At 43.4% G+C, this 17,687-nt stretch overlaps 1 protein-coding gene across 1 annotated transcript in view; it reads right to left on the bottom strand.

Moving 5' to 3' along the window:
* Positions 1-17,687, bottom strand: part of LOC118231189 (polypeptide N-acetylgalactosaminyltransferase-like 6) — a 148,596-nt gene that overhangs the window by 88,977 nt on the left and 41,932 nt on the right. The window contains exons 4-5 of the mRNA XM_035424788.1: positions 11,913-12,051; positions 8,494-8,660 (exon numbers count right to left, since the gene is read on the bottom strand). Coding sequence (XP_035280679.1) covers positions 8,494-8,660; positions 11,913-12,051 — 306 coding nt within the window. The remainder of the gene's footprint in view (positions 1-8,493; positions 8,661-11,912; positions 12,052-17,687) is intronic.

The raw sequence follows: 17,687 nt of genomic DNA on the forward strand, positions 1-17,687 counted from the left end.
TGAGGGTCGCGGTAAGTTTACGGCTGTGTTCAGCAGGTTAAAGAAAGGTTGGGACATTGGTTCTTTTTTGATTTTGGACAAGTCAAAAATTTTGTATATACTAGTATAGGTACCTATGACAATAACAAGATATGGAATATATACATATTTTTTTAGGGAAAACATTTTTTATTTTAAGGCCTCAAATATATTTTTTAGCATTTGTACTATGGAATTCACAGTCTTGACTTAGTTTTTCCACAATTTTAAATGAGTAATCACATGATTTCAAAAGTTTGTATGGCTTCAATTACGTTTTAGGGCTCAACTTAGGGTTAGGGTTATGAAAACGATAAGTCTGAGGGTCGCGGCAAGTTCACGGCTGTGTTCAGTAGGTTAAAGAAAGGTTAGGACATTGGTTCTTTTTTGATTTTGGACAAGTCAAAAATTTTGTATATACTAGTATAGGTACCTATGACCATATCAAGATAGGGAATATATACCTATTTTTTCACGGAAAACTTTTTTTTTTTTAAGGCCTCAAATATATTTTTTAGCATTTGTACTATGGAATTCACAGTCTTGACTTAGTTTTTCAACAATTTTAAATGAGTAATCACATGATTTCTAAAGTTTGTATGGCTTCAATTACGTTTTAGGCCTCAACTTAGGGTTAGGGTTATGAAAACGATAAGTCTGAGGGTCGCGGCAAGTTTACGGCTGTGTCCAGCAGGTTAAAGAAAGGTTGGGACATTGGTTCTTTTTTGATTTTGGACAAGTCAAAAATTTTGTATATACTAGTATAGGTACCTATGACCATAACAAGATATGGAATATATACATATTTTTTCACGGAAAACTTTTTTTTTTTAAGGGCTCAAATATATTTTTTAGCATTTGTACTATGGAATTCACAGTCTTGTCTTAGTTTTTCCACAATTTTAAATCAGTAATCACATGTTTTCAAAAGTTCCTATGGCTTCAATTACGTTTTAGGGCTCAACTTGAGCGAATCAGAAGGGTCTGCCGAAAATCTGCCTGAAAAGGTTTTTAGGAGGTGAGCCACGGCCCAGCCTGGTATGGACGAAGGGGTGTAGAGATACGGGAGCTAATCGGAACAGCAGGTCACAGTGTGCACAGTTGGGGGGGGTCAGCAGGTGAGGTGGGGGCACGGGTGGGGTGGGTCAGCAGGTGAGGTGGGGGCACAGTTGGGGTGGATCAGCAGGTGAGGTGGGGGCACGGGTGGGGTGGGTCAGCAGGTGAGGTGGGGGCATGGGTGGGGTGGATCAGCAGGTGAGGTGGGGGCATGGGTGGGGTGGGTCAGCAGGTGAGGTGGGGGCACAGGTGGGGTGGGTCAGCAGGTGAGGTTGGGGCGCAGAAACGGGACCGAAATGGGACTGGAACACCGGCGAGGCAAACGAACCTGGACCCGCCAAGTCGCCAGGGAAACCGTCATCAAAAGGACTGCAGCATAAATGTCAAATAAAGCCCCAGCAAGGCAGCGATTTCCAGGGACAGAGGACAGGAGGGGAAGGAGGAACATGGCTATTCATAACTGCAGGATAAATCTGCATAGCAGGTTAAGGTAAAGGTGTGAGGGGTTGTCTGTAAATGTCAGTCTGCCAAATCTCTGTTCAATAACTCTAACAAATAAAGCAGAGGTGAGTGAGTGTGTGTGTGTGAGAGAGAGAGAAAGAGAGAGAGAGAATGTGTGTGTGTGCGTGCGTCATATGTGCAACTTTGAGGTCAGAAATCTTTTATGATTGATGACCATTCTTCAGTGCTTTTATAAAAATGTGTGTGTGAATCTTTACAGCCTTCGCCAGATCTCAAACTACCACTGTGAGGACATCTCAGCAAGTGGAGTGAGTACTTATGCACGGTTATGTCATCAAAAGCTGCTTTTTTCATTGTGTGAATGGCAGTGCTTTTAATTAATTCAGGCGGAAAAAAAACGGGCTTTCAAGGTTTTTTTGAGCATTGTTGCTTTACTTCTTCTGAAACAAAAACTTCAGACTTGCCAAATTAATGAATGAGCCTCTTTTCCTTTGAGAGCTTAAATAAAAAATCCAAATGTTCCCCAAACTCACTCTCTCTGGCATCCAGCATCACAGTCTGCATTGCCGAAGAGAGTGAGTGTGGGTAACATTAGCAGTTAAAAAAAAAATATTGCTAATATTACATTGCTATTATTGGACGTATATCCGGCAGTTATGAATGCAGAAGCAGGAAGGAGACACGGGCGGCTAACGGAACGGGCACAAGAGCACTCGAGCCCTCGCCGTTTATTCCCGCCGCATTAAGGGGACACACGAATAGCGGCACTCAGCCTCGAACGCTCGCCGTCAAGAGCACCGCTAACGTAATTATCAAACCGCGGAGGCGAGCGGGACTTTCATCAGCAAACATCCGACGGACTGCGGAGAAACAATCACGCTTTCGTTTCCCGCGGGGCAGCGCAAAGACGTCCTCGTGGACCGCTCAGTTCAAGCTCAGCGCTGAAACTAGCCGCACAACGCCAGGGAATGATAAAAATTGGTGTTTTTAAAAAAAAATATTCTATCATTGTTGACGATCATAGGATTAGCCAGAGTAATAACTGGGCCTTATTATTTTTCTTGCTCATTTATTGTTCATTTGGCCAGCTACCGATGTAATTGATAGGGACCATTAATTCGTTCTTGTAAACACTTCCGTTCATTGCTTGGATGCATTAGTTCTAAATGAGTACAAAATATAAGGTATGAGCATAAAAAAAAAATCATTATTTGCCATTTTTAAATCTGCGCTGCTTTAAATTCCCGGTGCTTTGGAGTTCTGCTCTAGCTACTCGCTTTCTGATGAGCAGCCGACTGAAATGACTCACTGCTCATTAATAGAAAGGTCAGGCTCTTTTGCCTATTGACAAGATCTGTAACATGTGAAGGATTGATTTTTGCTTTAACTTCCACGGCCACGGCGGCGGGTCACAAGGTGAGGGCGGTGACAAAGCCGGCATCACTCGCTCTTTTACGTCCTCTAATCAATCCGATCTCCATCCATTCAGGAAAACAAGTGGCAGTCTCCACAGCTTTGCAAAGACAGCAGAAACCCAAGGGTGCCTTATCTCTCTTTCTCTCCCTCTCACCTTCTCCCTCCCTCTCCCTCCCCCCACTCTCTCTCTTCCCTTCTCTATCCCTCTCCCTCCCCCCCACACTCTCTCGCCCCACTCTCTCTCTCTTTCTCTCACCCTACTCCCTCTCTCTCTCGGATGCTGCTGATTTTAACAGGGCCTAATTTAAATTGAATATTTAAATTCACAGACCACAGTAACTTTCACACCAGAAGCCAGCATTCATTAAGAAGGAAAAATGAGTGAACACTGGGTAAAAGAGGAGTTTGACTATTCTGTATACTATATTATACTCCCTATACTATACCATACTCTCTATATTATACTATACTGTACTGTTTCACACAGGAATCAGGGCTGATGTAGAAAATGTCGTCAGTGCCTGACAGTCGTTTTATTTTGAGTATTACAGTGACAGACTCTTACGAGGTGCGATTTCACAACAGCCTGCCGAGACCTTTTCTAAATTTGTGTGCATCTGCGCGCAGGTTTCAGAATACCACTGTGGAGCACACCCCTCTGCCTCTGGAACGACTGCCTGCGTGAGATTATGTCATCAAAACTTTTCTGCTTGGCATATCAAGCACGCCAGTGAAAATCTAGCATGTGCATGTAGTGCGGTGTCAGTACATTAAGCAGGAAAACCAATTATAAACACGCGTGTATACATCCACCCATCTACATGCACACGCACATACATACTGTACGGACCCACAGAAACACACACGCACACACACACACACACACACACTCACTCACACACTGCTTAGAGGACAATTTGTGTACTGTGTTGGCAGCATAATATCCACCAACCCCCCTTCCCCCCCATCACATTGCCTATTTGAGCTATATCACATTATATTTGCATGGGCCAGTTTCATATACCAATCATAAACCTGCCCATTATGCTGCAGTTGCATATGTGACAACTGATTAGAAATGGATACCACTCCACATGCAGCTGAAAGATGCACCAGCATTGCAGAACCTAGAAAGCAAATTTTTTATTTTTAAGTATTCATTTATTTATTGTTTTTATTTTATTCCCCCCCCCAGCAGCAACAAGCTTGAAGCACTAAAATACTGAGTTTACTGAAGGTCATACGTTAACATCGGGAGTACAGACACAAAACTGCTCACTTCAGGTGCACACACAAAAATACATAAAATCTGTTTATGTAACTCATCTCAAGTAAATGAACTGCTTTGAGTCTGGAGCAGAAAAAAAATGATGGTAAATTCCGAAATCTTATCTTCAGTCCAGCATGCTGTGGTAAAATTAAACGCCTTAAGGAATGCTCAAGCCATTATATCATGGATTTTTCAGTCACCTTGATTTTGCTCTGTGCTTAGATGATAGCAGTATTTCAGACAAATTTCGTTCGCCACATGGAAATTGCAGCGTGAATCACGGGAGTGAAAATCCCTGTTGATAAACAAGATTTGAAAGTGGGTTTTAAATAAACAGGAGGTTGGTCAGGTTACTGCAAGTGGTAGTGCTGAGGACGTCAGCGTAATAACCAAACTCATGGTACATGCTGTACCTATGCTGAATGCTACCATAATTCATACAGAGGAATCTTCTGTGGGCTACTTTTAAAGTTACACTTTGAAACTATGTGTGTGGGTACGTGTTCATGACCAAAATCAAGCCTGAATCGATATTAGCATGATTGCAGACACTGAATTTTTAGGTTCATTGAAACAATGAACTGAAAGCTCTGGAAAGGATCGCTGGAACACTCAATCACTGTTCGAAATGTCCTGTCACAGCCAGATTCACAGAAGTCAGTGTGGGGAACATTAGGCCTTGTGTGGGTAATTGAACAACTCACCACCACTGCCTCTTCCTCTACCCCACATACATCAAAAAGCTTGTTTATTGCATTAATAAGTCACCAAGTCTTTTCTTTTCTTGTCTAATTTATTTCTAATTTAATGGAACTCAGCACACATGAAACAACAAAGCCTCATTTTAGAAACACCTCACACCCCATTTTTTTATCCATACCTGTGCCATATCATATTTATCAGGACTCCCAGAGGTTCTACAACCAACCGGGCAGCAGCCAAACTGGCCACAGCCCAATGCAAGCCGAGGGAACGGCAACAGTGGCATCGTCCGAATCGGGAAGGCCCGATTTATCCTCCGAAAAGCCGCGTTCGCCGTTCCCATGGCGATAAGGCCTAGCGGAGAAAGGGTTAGCTCAGCAGCAGCAGCGGCGGCGGCAGTTTCTCTCATCCGCCCCCCTTCCTGGAGGGCTCACCTTCGGCAGAGCGCCCCCTGGGGGCCGGGTGGGGGGTTGGGGGGGGACGTTTTCCCGCTACCCTACTGCCAGCCTTCGCGGGGACTCAACCTTTCGGCCTCTTTCCCGTACCCTAATAAACGCGACGGGGCCCCTGCCATGCTTTAGCGGGGGGGGGCCCCTGCCATGCTTTAGCGGGGGGGGCCCCTGCCATGCTTTAGCGGGGGCTCCCCCGATGCGCCTCCTAAAATGTCACCGCGAAGGAGAGCCGAAAGTGGAATTCTTACGGTTCATTTAGAGGCTTCCTTAATGCTACAGGGGGCGAGGGGTGGGGGTTGGGAAGGGGGGGATGGGGGGAGGGGCAGTCTGCGGCAGGACAGGGCCGGGTAATGGCTCGTCACAGTGACTGGGTGCAAACTGCTGCTCGCCCAGCTGTGTACAGGAGGCCGCGGCATAATTGCGAATCTGACACGATCCGCGAGCAGAGCCACAGCTCACGGGGGGAAATCTGAGCCCTCGTTCCGGGCTCCACGCACAACTGCCGCAGAACACCAGCGTTTCACGGGTGCCAACGGACCAGGATAATGAATCCCAGGACTCCAAACCAAAAAAATAATAATAATATTTTTTTTTTCAACATGTGCATGAGTATTCTGTTCTCTCAAAGAATACTTGGTGTTAACAGTGAAAATTCACACCCTTCTTGCTATCAATGTGCGGTAATCCTTGCGAAAAAGGTTCTTCACCCAACTGTACTGTACATCTCTAATGATACTCTGACTCCTGAGTCTCCCTTGTGTGTCATTCGCTCTCGTCCACGCGCTTAGTGAAGTCTGGCGTAACTGCGTCCCGTCAGTCGGCCGTCCGCAGAAGCACAGGAAGTCACTCTGCGTATTCCACGGATCCGGATCACGACCCGTCGAAACGCAGCCCACCCGTCTCGATCAGTGAGCTACGGCCGCCAAATCCCCCCCCCCCCCCCCCCAACACCTCCATTTAACTTCCTGGCTGGCCGCCGCCCGGATCTTGGCGCTCCTGAAGAGTAATGAGGTCATTTCAGTTCGCCGTGCGGCATTTCACAGCCGTCTCTTCCTTAATGTCACGGGCTCGGCTTCCCGGAGAATGACGCTCATCTCCCAAAGACCTTCGCTCTCCCCCACACACCTAAACACAACTTATTTAAAATAAAACGCCCTCGACGGTAACCCGGGCAACGGTCCTCACAGGCCTACGTCGTACCCACTGCCGGTTTTTGGGAGTAACCACTCAGTTCGGGTGAATAACTATATACACGGTACAGATTTTGGCTGAGCGGAGGTGCGTGTGTATGTACGTATGTACTGGGAACCCCAATCGCTCCCCTTCGTCGATCACACATGTTATTTTGATAGGTCTGCCTGTTTTTGGCGGCCATGTTGACCACCCTCCAGTACTGTGTCTTCAGGTACTTCATCTTCGTCCTGCACTGTTTTGCAACTCGTTCGCCCCCCCTCAGCACATATGTTGTCAGAAACTATTTGAAAGACATATAACACCAAAATATTTTTACCATTACCTTTCTCGGAAGAAGAATCTGTGACATCAATGAAATTCACATTGTTGAGGGAAAAACGGAGGTGTTAATTATAGCCACATAGGCACTTTCATCACGCATTTTGAATTGCACTTCAGGTCCGATCAGGCCTGGCAGCAGTAAAGAGGTGGACTGTCAATTACTCGGCAACTGGAGTTAAAGTGGGGGGAGAAAAACACCCACCATTTTTTGTCTTTTTCAGTGGGTTGGCAAGGTCAAAAAAGGTGGCAGACCAAATTCTATTTTGAAAAAATTAAAAAGAACAACCTCACTGTCCTCGTTATAAAGACAACTCCTGGCATGAACACAAACAGATCGCTGTCACGGAGGGCCTGATGTATTGGGCAGGAACACTCGGTTGTGCAACGCAGCACCAGCTGTGACCATCTGGATGCTCACATCAGACGGCCAATTGGGTGGACACACACCACAAAGCGTCCACCTCACTCATACACAGCCAGCGCCCGGGCTGCTTCCACAACAGTCGCGTGCGGACTCATCCAAATTGGCCGCCTGTCCACTCAAACCGCGTCTCTGCAGCTTCCAACTGTGGGAAAACACGGACACGGAGCAAAATAAAAAAAACAATTTCGGAGAGTTTTTTTTTTTCTTTCTTATTTTCTACCGAAGCTCAAAGCCATCTTATAGCCCCTCACTGGGTAAGTGCAGGGCATTGGCCTGTTATTTACGGTTACGTACAACACACATTGTGCGATGTGCCTCTTCAAGAAAAGGAAAAAAAAAACAAACAAATTACCTTTTGATAAGAGCTTTTCTTTTTCTTTTTGTGGGATACAGTAAACCTGGTGACACAGGTTTTACACAACACCCTTTACATTTTGCCAGTTGCCTTTTGGAAATGTTACATACTGGTTTCTCAGAGCGCTCACCTTTGAGAGGACGGGTGATTTACAGTAGCAGCTAAGGTGTAGTGCTAACTCCGTCAGTAAATAGCTCACGCTAAGCTTAACTACCAATTTACACTTGCACATAAGATGCGCACAACATATACTCATCCTACCATGACCCAGGGGACAGAAGCACATAGCTCACCGTCTAATTCTGTTGCTGAAAACCCTGATAAAGAGGATAGAAAGACAGACAGACACAGGAACTTCCATAAACTCAAAATGAAATGCTACAAAAACAGGAAACATAAATCAGCTGTTGGCAGGAGTTTAATAATGCAAGCAGAAGCCAGTTAACAGGGGACTCCCGCGGCCCAAAGTATGTTGGCCTACGACTTGTTCAGAGATTAGATTAAGCAGCGCGGGGGGAAGGAAACTGAGAAAGAAATCGCCGATTGACTGCTGCCATTGGCAAAGGAAATAAATATGTACAGTACAGTCCAACCGGCGGCCATTTTGAGTTCCCCCGGGGCCAGGAGGAAGAGTTTGCACCGACGCAAAGGAGGAAGCCGGCAGAGAAATGGACCGCCATGTCAGGCTCAATAACACAAGGACACAGAGGAGAGGCTAGGCACAGGAGAGCAAAGGGGGGGGGGGGGGGGGTGACGTATCGGGACAGAGCCGAAAACCTCAGTACAGGGGGGGCAGGAGCCCAGGCTCACGTGTCGCGTGTACCTCTGTCGCTGAAGTCGTCCACGAGGATGATCTCGGCGATCAGGTGGTCGGGCGTGCGGTTGACGATGCTGTGTATGGTCCTCAGGAGAGACGACCAGCCTTCGTTGTGGAATGGAATGATGATGCTGGTGTTGGGCAGGTTCTCCAGGTAGAGCTTCTGCTTGCAGCTGTTGGAGAATGAAATACCAGTGAAGGTGCACATTCTGTGACCAGCTACTTGATTCTTATTTAGCCCTGATTTACAGTCTACATTCAATCCCACCACTATAATCATTATTTATGCAGCGCTTTTTAAAAACAGAGTTACAAAAGTGCTTTACACAGGAATAAAAATAAAAATAATGACATGAAATACAAAAGATTAATAGAATGAAAAGCACAAAGGAATACATTTAAAAATAGAGAATGGAAGGCAATCTAGAAGCAGCATAAAACAGGAATAAACTTGTCAAAGACTAAAGGAATGCCTTCCGATAAAAGGATGTTTTAAGAAGTGATTTAAAAAAGGACACAGAGGCGGCCAGTCTGATATCCCCATGCAGGCTGTTCCAAAGCACCAGGGCCCTAACAGCCAAAGTCTGTTAACTCTTAAACTTCAGGGGGAATTCAAGAGTTGGAGAAACATAAATGGGACAATAATTAAATCATAATTACAGTAACATAACACTGTGAAAACCTAGAAAAGGTGGCATAATTGTGTAACTCAAATTTAAGTAAAAGTATTGATGTGAACTCCTCACCCAATTGCCATAGGGAAAAACATCTGTGCACTTCTCTGGTATGAGCAATTGTTTTTAATACCTAACAACTTAGCATAAATATGATTTATAATTTATTTTTTATTATTTCAGAGAACACTCCAGAAGTTACAAAATGGCAGAATCCATGTGTCTCTTAAATAGCTTTATAAAAGATACAAAAATTCTATTTTGTACTTCAATAGGGGGCTTAAAGTGTGTTCTTATTCAAGCTTTTCAAACCACCCAATTGTCAAAAAAAGGATTTTCTCCGTGTCCTACATGCATTTTGTTCTTTGTTTTGAGGAGTTCATGTGGCCAATTTCCCCTTTCTGATCTGGGAGAAATTTGATTTGAAAGCTAAGACAAAGTACCAGTGGATAAAGCTGTTGCGGTTCATGCTTCTGAATTCTGATTACACATTAAGCCAGGCAGGCAAATGAAAGGGGGTCTTTCTGCAGGAACTTGCGCACACCGCATTGTAGAACCTCTTGATGAGTCATTTCTCCACAGATGTGTACGGAAGGTAATTGCTCACTAAAATCACTCTGCTTGTGAGGTCCACAATAATGTAAGTCAAACAAAGGTTTGAAACTGCCGTGCTCCGCTTACTTCTCTACATCCATACCAGAAGCATCCTTTTCAGCCATTTTGGCCGTCCCTTCATGCTGGCTGCAAAGGCTCATGGGAATTTGGCCTATGGCTGTTTTTGTCTTGCTCTGACATTTATCCATCACTCTGGAACTTTTTTATGTGTAAATATCATACAGCTACGGCCATATCCCGCGATGAAGATCAAGTGAACCGCAAATTATGAACTGTGAATTATGAGTTTTTAATTCCACGTGAAATTTTCCAAATCCTGATAAAACATTTACTGATTAAAACTGTACAACATGAGAAGAGTATAACTAATAACAGCTTCCTGTAATGTGTCCTGTTGTATTAACCTTCTCTCTTCTCACTGCACTGTTACTGTACCATTGGATGGCTTTTTTAAGAGTATACCTGAGGCCTGACACACCAGCACACATACATTGAAATGAATGTCTTTCCGTTCTCAGACCTGAAAAAAACTGTGATTCACTAATCAGCTGCCACTTCCTGGCTTCAAACCGCCGGGCCAGTTCGTGCTGAGTCTCGGATTCAGGCACTCCTTACAAGCAGCGTTTCTGATTGGGCACGGAACACCAGGAGCATTTATAAACCATTAAACGAGAACAAAGCTGCCCGCCATTAAATCTGATGTTTTTAGTAACAAGAAAGGAAAAGGACCCTGGGTAAGGCATAATAAACACAAGTAAATTTCAGCAAGGGGTAACACCAGCCTGCAGCACTTAAGAGAAACAATCAGGCCTCAAACTGCTCTCCTCTGTTACTCTCTTGTTTTTTTGTATTTTCTGGAACAAGTGCTGTGACAATAGCAATCAGGTTATATTACAACCACAAGGGTGTGTAAGTGTGAGTGTGTGTGTGTGTGTCTGAGAGAGAAAAAGTGTGTGTGTGCGAGAGAGAGAGTTTATGAGTGTGTGTGAGAGAGAGTTTATGAGTGTGAGTGTGTGTGTGTGTTTGTGTGTGTGTGGGTGAATTGGAGAGACCCACATACACGCTTGATGTGTTCAGGACACATTCCTGATTGTATATTACGACCAGTACCTTGAAAGGTGTGCGTGTCACTATATAGGTCTTACATGCATATTTGAAAATCATTATTCTGTAGGAATAATTGCAGCATTTCATCTTGATAATGACCCCCTAGTCCCCTTGATAAGGTGGAGTGAATGTGCTCAGCGATAATTATATACGTGCAAAACAATGTCATGGACAGAAAATGGCAAATGACAAGAACAATGTCAAGAGCACTATGCAAATTTGAATAAGGTTGGTATTTAAAATTTTACAAACTAGATTATTGCTGCAAATTGAGTATGTCTGTCTGTCTGTCTCTCTGTCTCTCTCTCTCTCTCGTCCTCTCTCTCTCTCTCTTCTTATCCATTTGTGATGCATGGAAAATTGTCTTCTGTTTCATCTGTTGTAAATCGCAAAACCCAGACCACGGTTCTTCTCTACCGTAACATTAAATAATTTTCAACTCATTTGAAAACGTATTAAAGAAATCTTAAAAAAAAAAAAAAAAAAAAAAAAGGTTTTGTAAGAGAAGTTGATGGCATGGTTCGGGAGCAGCACTCCATCAAACAATCAATTCGCACTCCGCAGCTCCTTCACGTGAGAATAATTCGGCGTCGGTCTATCAAAGGCCCCATCAGGAAAATTCCATGCAACAGCCCTAATTGCTTTTAATGCAGCGGATCAAGCAGCGGCGCCAATTAGACCCAGCACCTTTGATCTGGAGCGCAGAGGAGGGCGTGGCGCCCGTGCTCCCCGTACAGAGCCCTGTCGTCCGCCCGGCGCATAAATCAACACGGGAACGCTACGGATTTACGGCGGACATTTTAATTTCCATTATTGTCGGTATGCATTACGGCTCCCGGGTCGCATCCGCCACGCAGCCGGTCCGGCGGCCGTTAAAAATGGCCGCCGGGTTCACCCTTACACACACACACACACAGACACACACACACACACACACACACACACACACACACACACACACACACACACACACACACACACAGGGAACCTGAAACCCCAGGAGCAGACGGTTTTTTACGACGAGCTCACTTCGGGTGCCGGATGTCTGGCAGGGACCGGTCCAGGGCGATGTTGTCGCTGACGTAGATGTTGAAGCCGTTCTCCTTGTACGCGGAGTCGTCGCACTCGTCCTCGCTGAGCGGGTACGGCTTTCCTTGTTCACCTTTACCTTAAAAGACAAACAGGTGGAAATTCTGTTCTTTTTGTTTTTTTTTTTGGTGGAATGCATCATACTGTATGACAAAGGAATGAAGGGAATCACAGAATTTCATCAATTTCAAGTGGAGGTATGTTCCTTCAAAGTGATCTTTTTTAAAAGTATGAAACAGTTCTTGAGACAGAAATGAAATATTTTATAACAGACTTTGATCCCAGTGTCTCAACTGATAAACATGCCACTTGACAATGAACCATGAATCACTTCATTCAACTGCATTAGGAATATGTGAACTAAAGAGTGTCATTTTGTTATGCCCAAGTCCGGCATTTTGAACTTGAATGAAATTTTATCTCATATTGAACACTGACCTGAATCAATTTCAATTTTCGGCTACTTCAGGTTTGATTGTTTGGAAGTGCACAACAGCCTCCCTTAACATTGATTTACAAATAAAGTGATTTCTTTTTCTTTTTTTTTCTTCCACATTAAATAACTAAGGGATGTAATTATGGACTGGTTTAAAAACAAGGCTGTTTGAAACCAGCTCATCAGCTGTTTAAACTGTTTATTTAAACGATGACATCTTCCATGAGGCAATTTTTGTTGTTTGTCACTATGATGTGACACTAACTTTGAATGACCACATTCTCTTCAGTTGGTAAGATGGAAAAAACTGGCCCATGTTACATAAAATAATTTAGGAAACACTGGATAGCGTTGCTTTGGAATAGAGCTTGTTTAATTTGTGTGAGCTAAGATAGCCAATATTGTCTGTTGTAAGCAGGCCTCATTCAGATATAAATTCTTTAAACGGGCAGGCCTATACTTAGCAAGTTTTAATTAATGACATAGGCTAGACAGTGCTTTGAACACGTGAGTAATTTGCCTTTTCTGAACATTGAAAGCATTTTTTGTTGAGCTAACATCACTATCACCTTGGTCTTTTTCTATCAAATAAAGATGATCACTTAATTGGAAAATGACACAAGCAGTACACTTAGCAACAACCATACATATGACAGACACCAGAGAAGGCATAGAATTACATCTACAGCACTGAGTGCACACACATTTAAAGCATATTTCTGAAGTGATGACATTATGAAAATAGCCTGCATGTAAAAAAATAAATAAAAAAACCCCCTCTGACCTTCATCTCCTGATAAAGGCAGTACACACCTCAGACTTAAAAACCCAAGGCCCACGTTCACCGCCGGACCTGGTGTCAGCGGCTGAGTTACTGGCAGACGTTAGGCAGCGCACATTACTGCCACTCAGCAGCGATGCCGCCCGTCGTAACTCAAAGCTACGCCTCAGCGCGTAGGAAAAAGACATTCCCCGTGTCGCTAAAGCCGCCAATCAGACGCGGCGGCGGGGACCGGCGGCAGCACTTCGGCCGTTAGCGACAGCTGCGCGTGCAGCCGACGCTCGCAGGACACAAACCCGTCCGTTTTGATATACCGGCGAGAACCAGTCGCATTAGCACTAGCATCTGTACTGAGTCAGTGGCTGTGTGAGTACTCCTGTGAGTATTCAGAAATGCTAAACCAGCAGTGCATTTCAGTGGGAAAAAAAAATGAATTGCGTGTGCATATAAAATGCATTTTTTCATGGATTAGCCATAAAGATGTGAACCTCATAATTCTGCGTGTTTCTTCAGAGGTTCTTTTATTTCGTATCTTCTGTAGCTAGTTCTACAACAAGGATGGAGAGCCAAATTGCCTGCAGCAACTCTGGACCAGAGTGGGACCAAATGTTGCATGAGCTGAATTAACACTGGACATTTTGCTTAGTATTGAGCTCTTAAGCGCTGAAACACTCAAAACAATATCCAGCACACTTCACAAAAACAGTTTGTTGACTTTCCAAACTGTTTTAGCGAAGAAAAAAAAAATGTGTTCCATTGTAAGGCATGGTTAAGGGCAAACGTTGGATTAATGTAGGATGTTCATTCTCTCTCTGGCCTGGATTCAAGCAAGCAAAATTTGTTCCTAATGCAGACTCGCAATTAAAAGCAAATGCCAATCCCCCCTTTTTTTTTGGCAAACGCCAAAAGCCATCATGCACGCTGGCCGTCCAGTACTAGAGCCCTGTTTTACAAAAAAAACTACTTCCTGTGAATTGCTGATGAGGGTGAGAGGGTGGAGGAGGTTTGGGGGGGGGGGGGTGGGCTATTTTTGACAGACAAGAATCCGGCCACAGTCTGACACTATTCTGTTTGTTGTTTTATTAACAAACCCTTCAAAGAATTTAGCACGTTCCGTTTCCTCTGAATCACTGCTGCCTGACCGTGCAACACGCAGAGAGAGAGAGAGAGACATCGAAGAGAACAGCGCAAGCCGCACACTAGAGAAACAGGGTTAGGGTTAGAGCTAGGGTTAGGATTAGCGTTACAGTTAGGGTTAGGGTTAGGGTTAGGGCTCCAACTAGGGTTAGGGTTAGGGTTAGGGTTAGAGCTAGGGTTAGGGTTAGGGTTAGGGCTCCAACTAGGGTTAGGGTTTGGGGTTAGGGTTAGGGGGAGGGGGGATGAATAAATAAATAAATAAATAACCCAAAGGTGAAATCTCGAGAACCTAAACTTGGGCTTCATTTGAATAATATTCCATCCAGTTACACGAGGTTCACGAGCTGCGATTTAACAAGCTACAAGCATCAAAGAGAAATGTTCTGTGGTGCACAGCATGCATATTAAAAAGCTATAATGTTAGAAACATTTCCCTAATTTATCAATTATTTAAAGTTTTTTTAAGGAAAAGACACAACATGGTGAATGAGCAGTTCCAATATATTAACTGTTAAAAAAAATCTACAATTATTGAGAAATGATTACTCTGTGTGCAACCACTGAAATAACAGAAAGAATGCACACACTCCCCCCCCCCCCCCCCCCCCAAATAAAAATAATGCTGCTTGTTTGTGGGTTTGCACTTAGCCTTCCCCAATTTTACTTTTTCCTGTTTTCTCTCCAAAGCATCTTTGTAACAATGCCTCAGTAAAAAGCCCCATACAAATCAAGTTGAATTTAACTGAAGTTGGTGACATCAATAGTATTTTGTGCATGGAAAGAATAAGTCATATATCACAGAAATAAACACATCCATGCAAATGCAGAATTGTGTACAGCAATAACTTGATTGAAGGGCCACTAGATAGTCAAGTCAAGTTTAGCTTTAACAATGTTAGCCGATTCAAAGTATTTCTTTTCGTTTAATAAATACTTATGCCAACTAAAGAGTGTCAGGGTTTAGGAGAAAACAATTCTATCTTCTCCTGTCGTGCATGTTGGTCTATCCTCTCTAATGATGCGAGTATAGATGGCTTTAGGTAGGGGAGCCTGTTAGTTAAACTGCTGGCACAGCATCCTAATTTAGCCGCCTTCAATACTGAGATTTGATTCCATCTCTAACAGATGCATGTCGCTTGAAACGACTGGGTTTAAAATAAACTGGGCATGACCACAAATCGCGCGTCGCTTGGAGTTTAGAAAAATAATGAAAAAAGATTTGTTTCTTTCTTTCTGATTGATATCTGCCATTAAAACTAATGAGGGGAACGCTGCCACAGCACACAGGGCCACACACAGCAACAAATAGCCTATTTATTTCACACTGCTCTGAGAACTATCCTGCAAACCTGAATATACAAATCATTAGGTAAAATATAAGGCTGTGCTGTGTCCGTATCTCTCATGTGCTCAGAGAATCATACACACAGCCATCATTAAATGACTATACTGCCCCCCCTCCACCCCCCCCCCCCACCCCCACCCACACACCACTGAGCAGCTGTTTCTTGGTTTAATATTCAACAAAAAAAGCGTGAATTAAACACAAAATATAAAATATTCCAGCCCATCTACATTTTCAATATCAGTTACTTAAATAAATCAATTGTTTAAGTAAGGGCAAGGGGACTTGTTTACAACACAATTATTGACAGTTTGACAAATTAGCAGACAATTATAACAACTGTTCAGTGAGATTACTATATTTGGCATAGATGCATAACTTTATCGATATTTTCAGGACTGGGGATAATGAAACTGATCATTTACAAGAAAAGGAACATTCAAGTTTAAAGCCTTCCAACCCCATTATCATTATCTTCTTATTTAAATTCTGTGTGTAACTTCATAACACAGTGACACCCTTTTTGCACCTCATTCAGTATCCTCACCGTATTTGTACTGTAAATATTCAAATTCACATTATAAAACAAATAAATTATGGTCCTTATTATAGTATTTCCAATCAGTAGGCTATTTCCTTGCATTTATACTCAATACTTTCAGCTATATATCCCAGCAGTTTTGTATCATCATTTGACTAATGTACTTTCCACATTACCCGTCAAGGTCATTGACATAAATGAGGAAGATTAGTGGTCCCAGCACTGATCCTTGTGGGACTCCACTTCCAACAGTTCCCTGCTCAGATAATATTCCTCCTACTTCTACTCTTTGTATTCTACCCAGTAGCAAGTTCTGAATCCACTCTGAAATACCTCCTCTAATTCCTGTTGTCTTCATATTTCTCATGTGGCACCTTATCAAATGCCTTTCGGAAATCTAAGTAAATAATATCATAAGCCTTGTTATAATCGAAACACTTGGTAGCTTCCTCAAAGAATACCAGACGGTTGTCAGGAATGACCTTCCCTTGCGAAAACCATGCTGGCTATCCCATAGGATGTTGTTATTTTCAAGAAGCACTTATAACTTGCCTCTAATGATGGATTCCAGTATTTCATTGTGTGAAAGAACAGCGGCAGGATTATTAATCAGCCATGATATAATGGCTTTGTAATTCTACAAATATGGCTATCAGTATAAAGCCGCATACGTACAGCACTGCTGGAATGGAAAGGTAATCCAGGTACTGCAAGCGCTAACAGACATTGAAAATATGATAATGACAATGACTTGAATTTCATCATCAAGAGTCATTCACCAAAGGACTCAGCGGAGATCATTTACATGGAATCAGCCATGTTCAGGGACACACGGCGCGATCTGAAGTCTCCACGGGTCCGGTCCGTGTCCCTTCGGTCATTAAACGTGAATAATTACTTAATTCAAAATTTAGCTTGGCAATGATTCTCAAAATTAATTTAGTTCCAAAAGCCGTAAAAATTGAAGAACCCCTCTGAGAATGTTCCGGGTTGCTATCTGTGAGGGAACACTGTACCTGAACACCTTAATTAACATCACTTTCTTCAGACGATATAAGCAACCCAGAGGACGCGAAATGTTCTCACAATGTTGCTAGATGTGTTTTGTCAGTGCCATAATATTGCGACTACATGGCAGCAACATCAGGTTCCCGAGCAACCAGGAAACAAGGGCCAGTGGCCTGTGTCACGCATTAAAACTCTGGCAGATCCTATATGAACTGATTAGCCCCAAACAGGGTGTGTTTTAGCACCCAATAAATCAAACAATTAGATCAATACACGTGTGTGTAATATGCGCTTTTATACAGCTGACTTAATACATTACTTAATATGTAAAATGTGCCGTGAATGACCCTGTAAATCCGCAAATGGCTCTCCTGCTTCTAACTGATTTACCGCCTCAGCAACCTCTTCCTGTACAGGCCTCGGGCGACCACCAATCACAGAAAGGTCACGCGGAGCGAGATGGGTTT

This window comes from Anguilla anguilla, chromosome 7 (assembly GCF_013347855.1).
Source record: "Anguilla anguilla isolate fAngAng1 chromosome 7, fAngAng1.pri, whole genome shotgun sequence".
Taxonomy (NCBI): domain Eukaryota; kingdom Metazoa; phylum Chordata; class Actinopteri; order Anguilliformes; family Anguillidae; genus Anguilla; species Anguilla anguilla.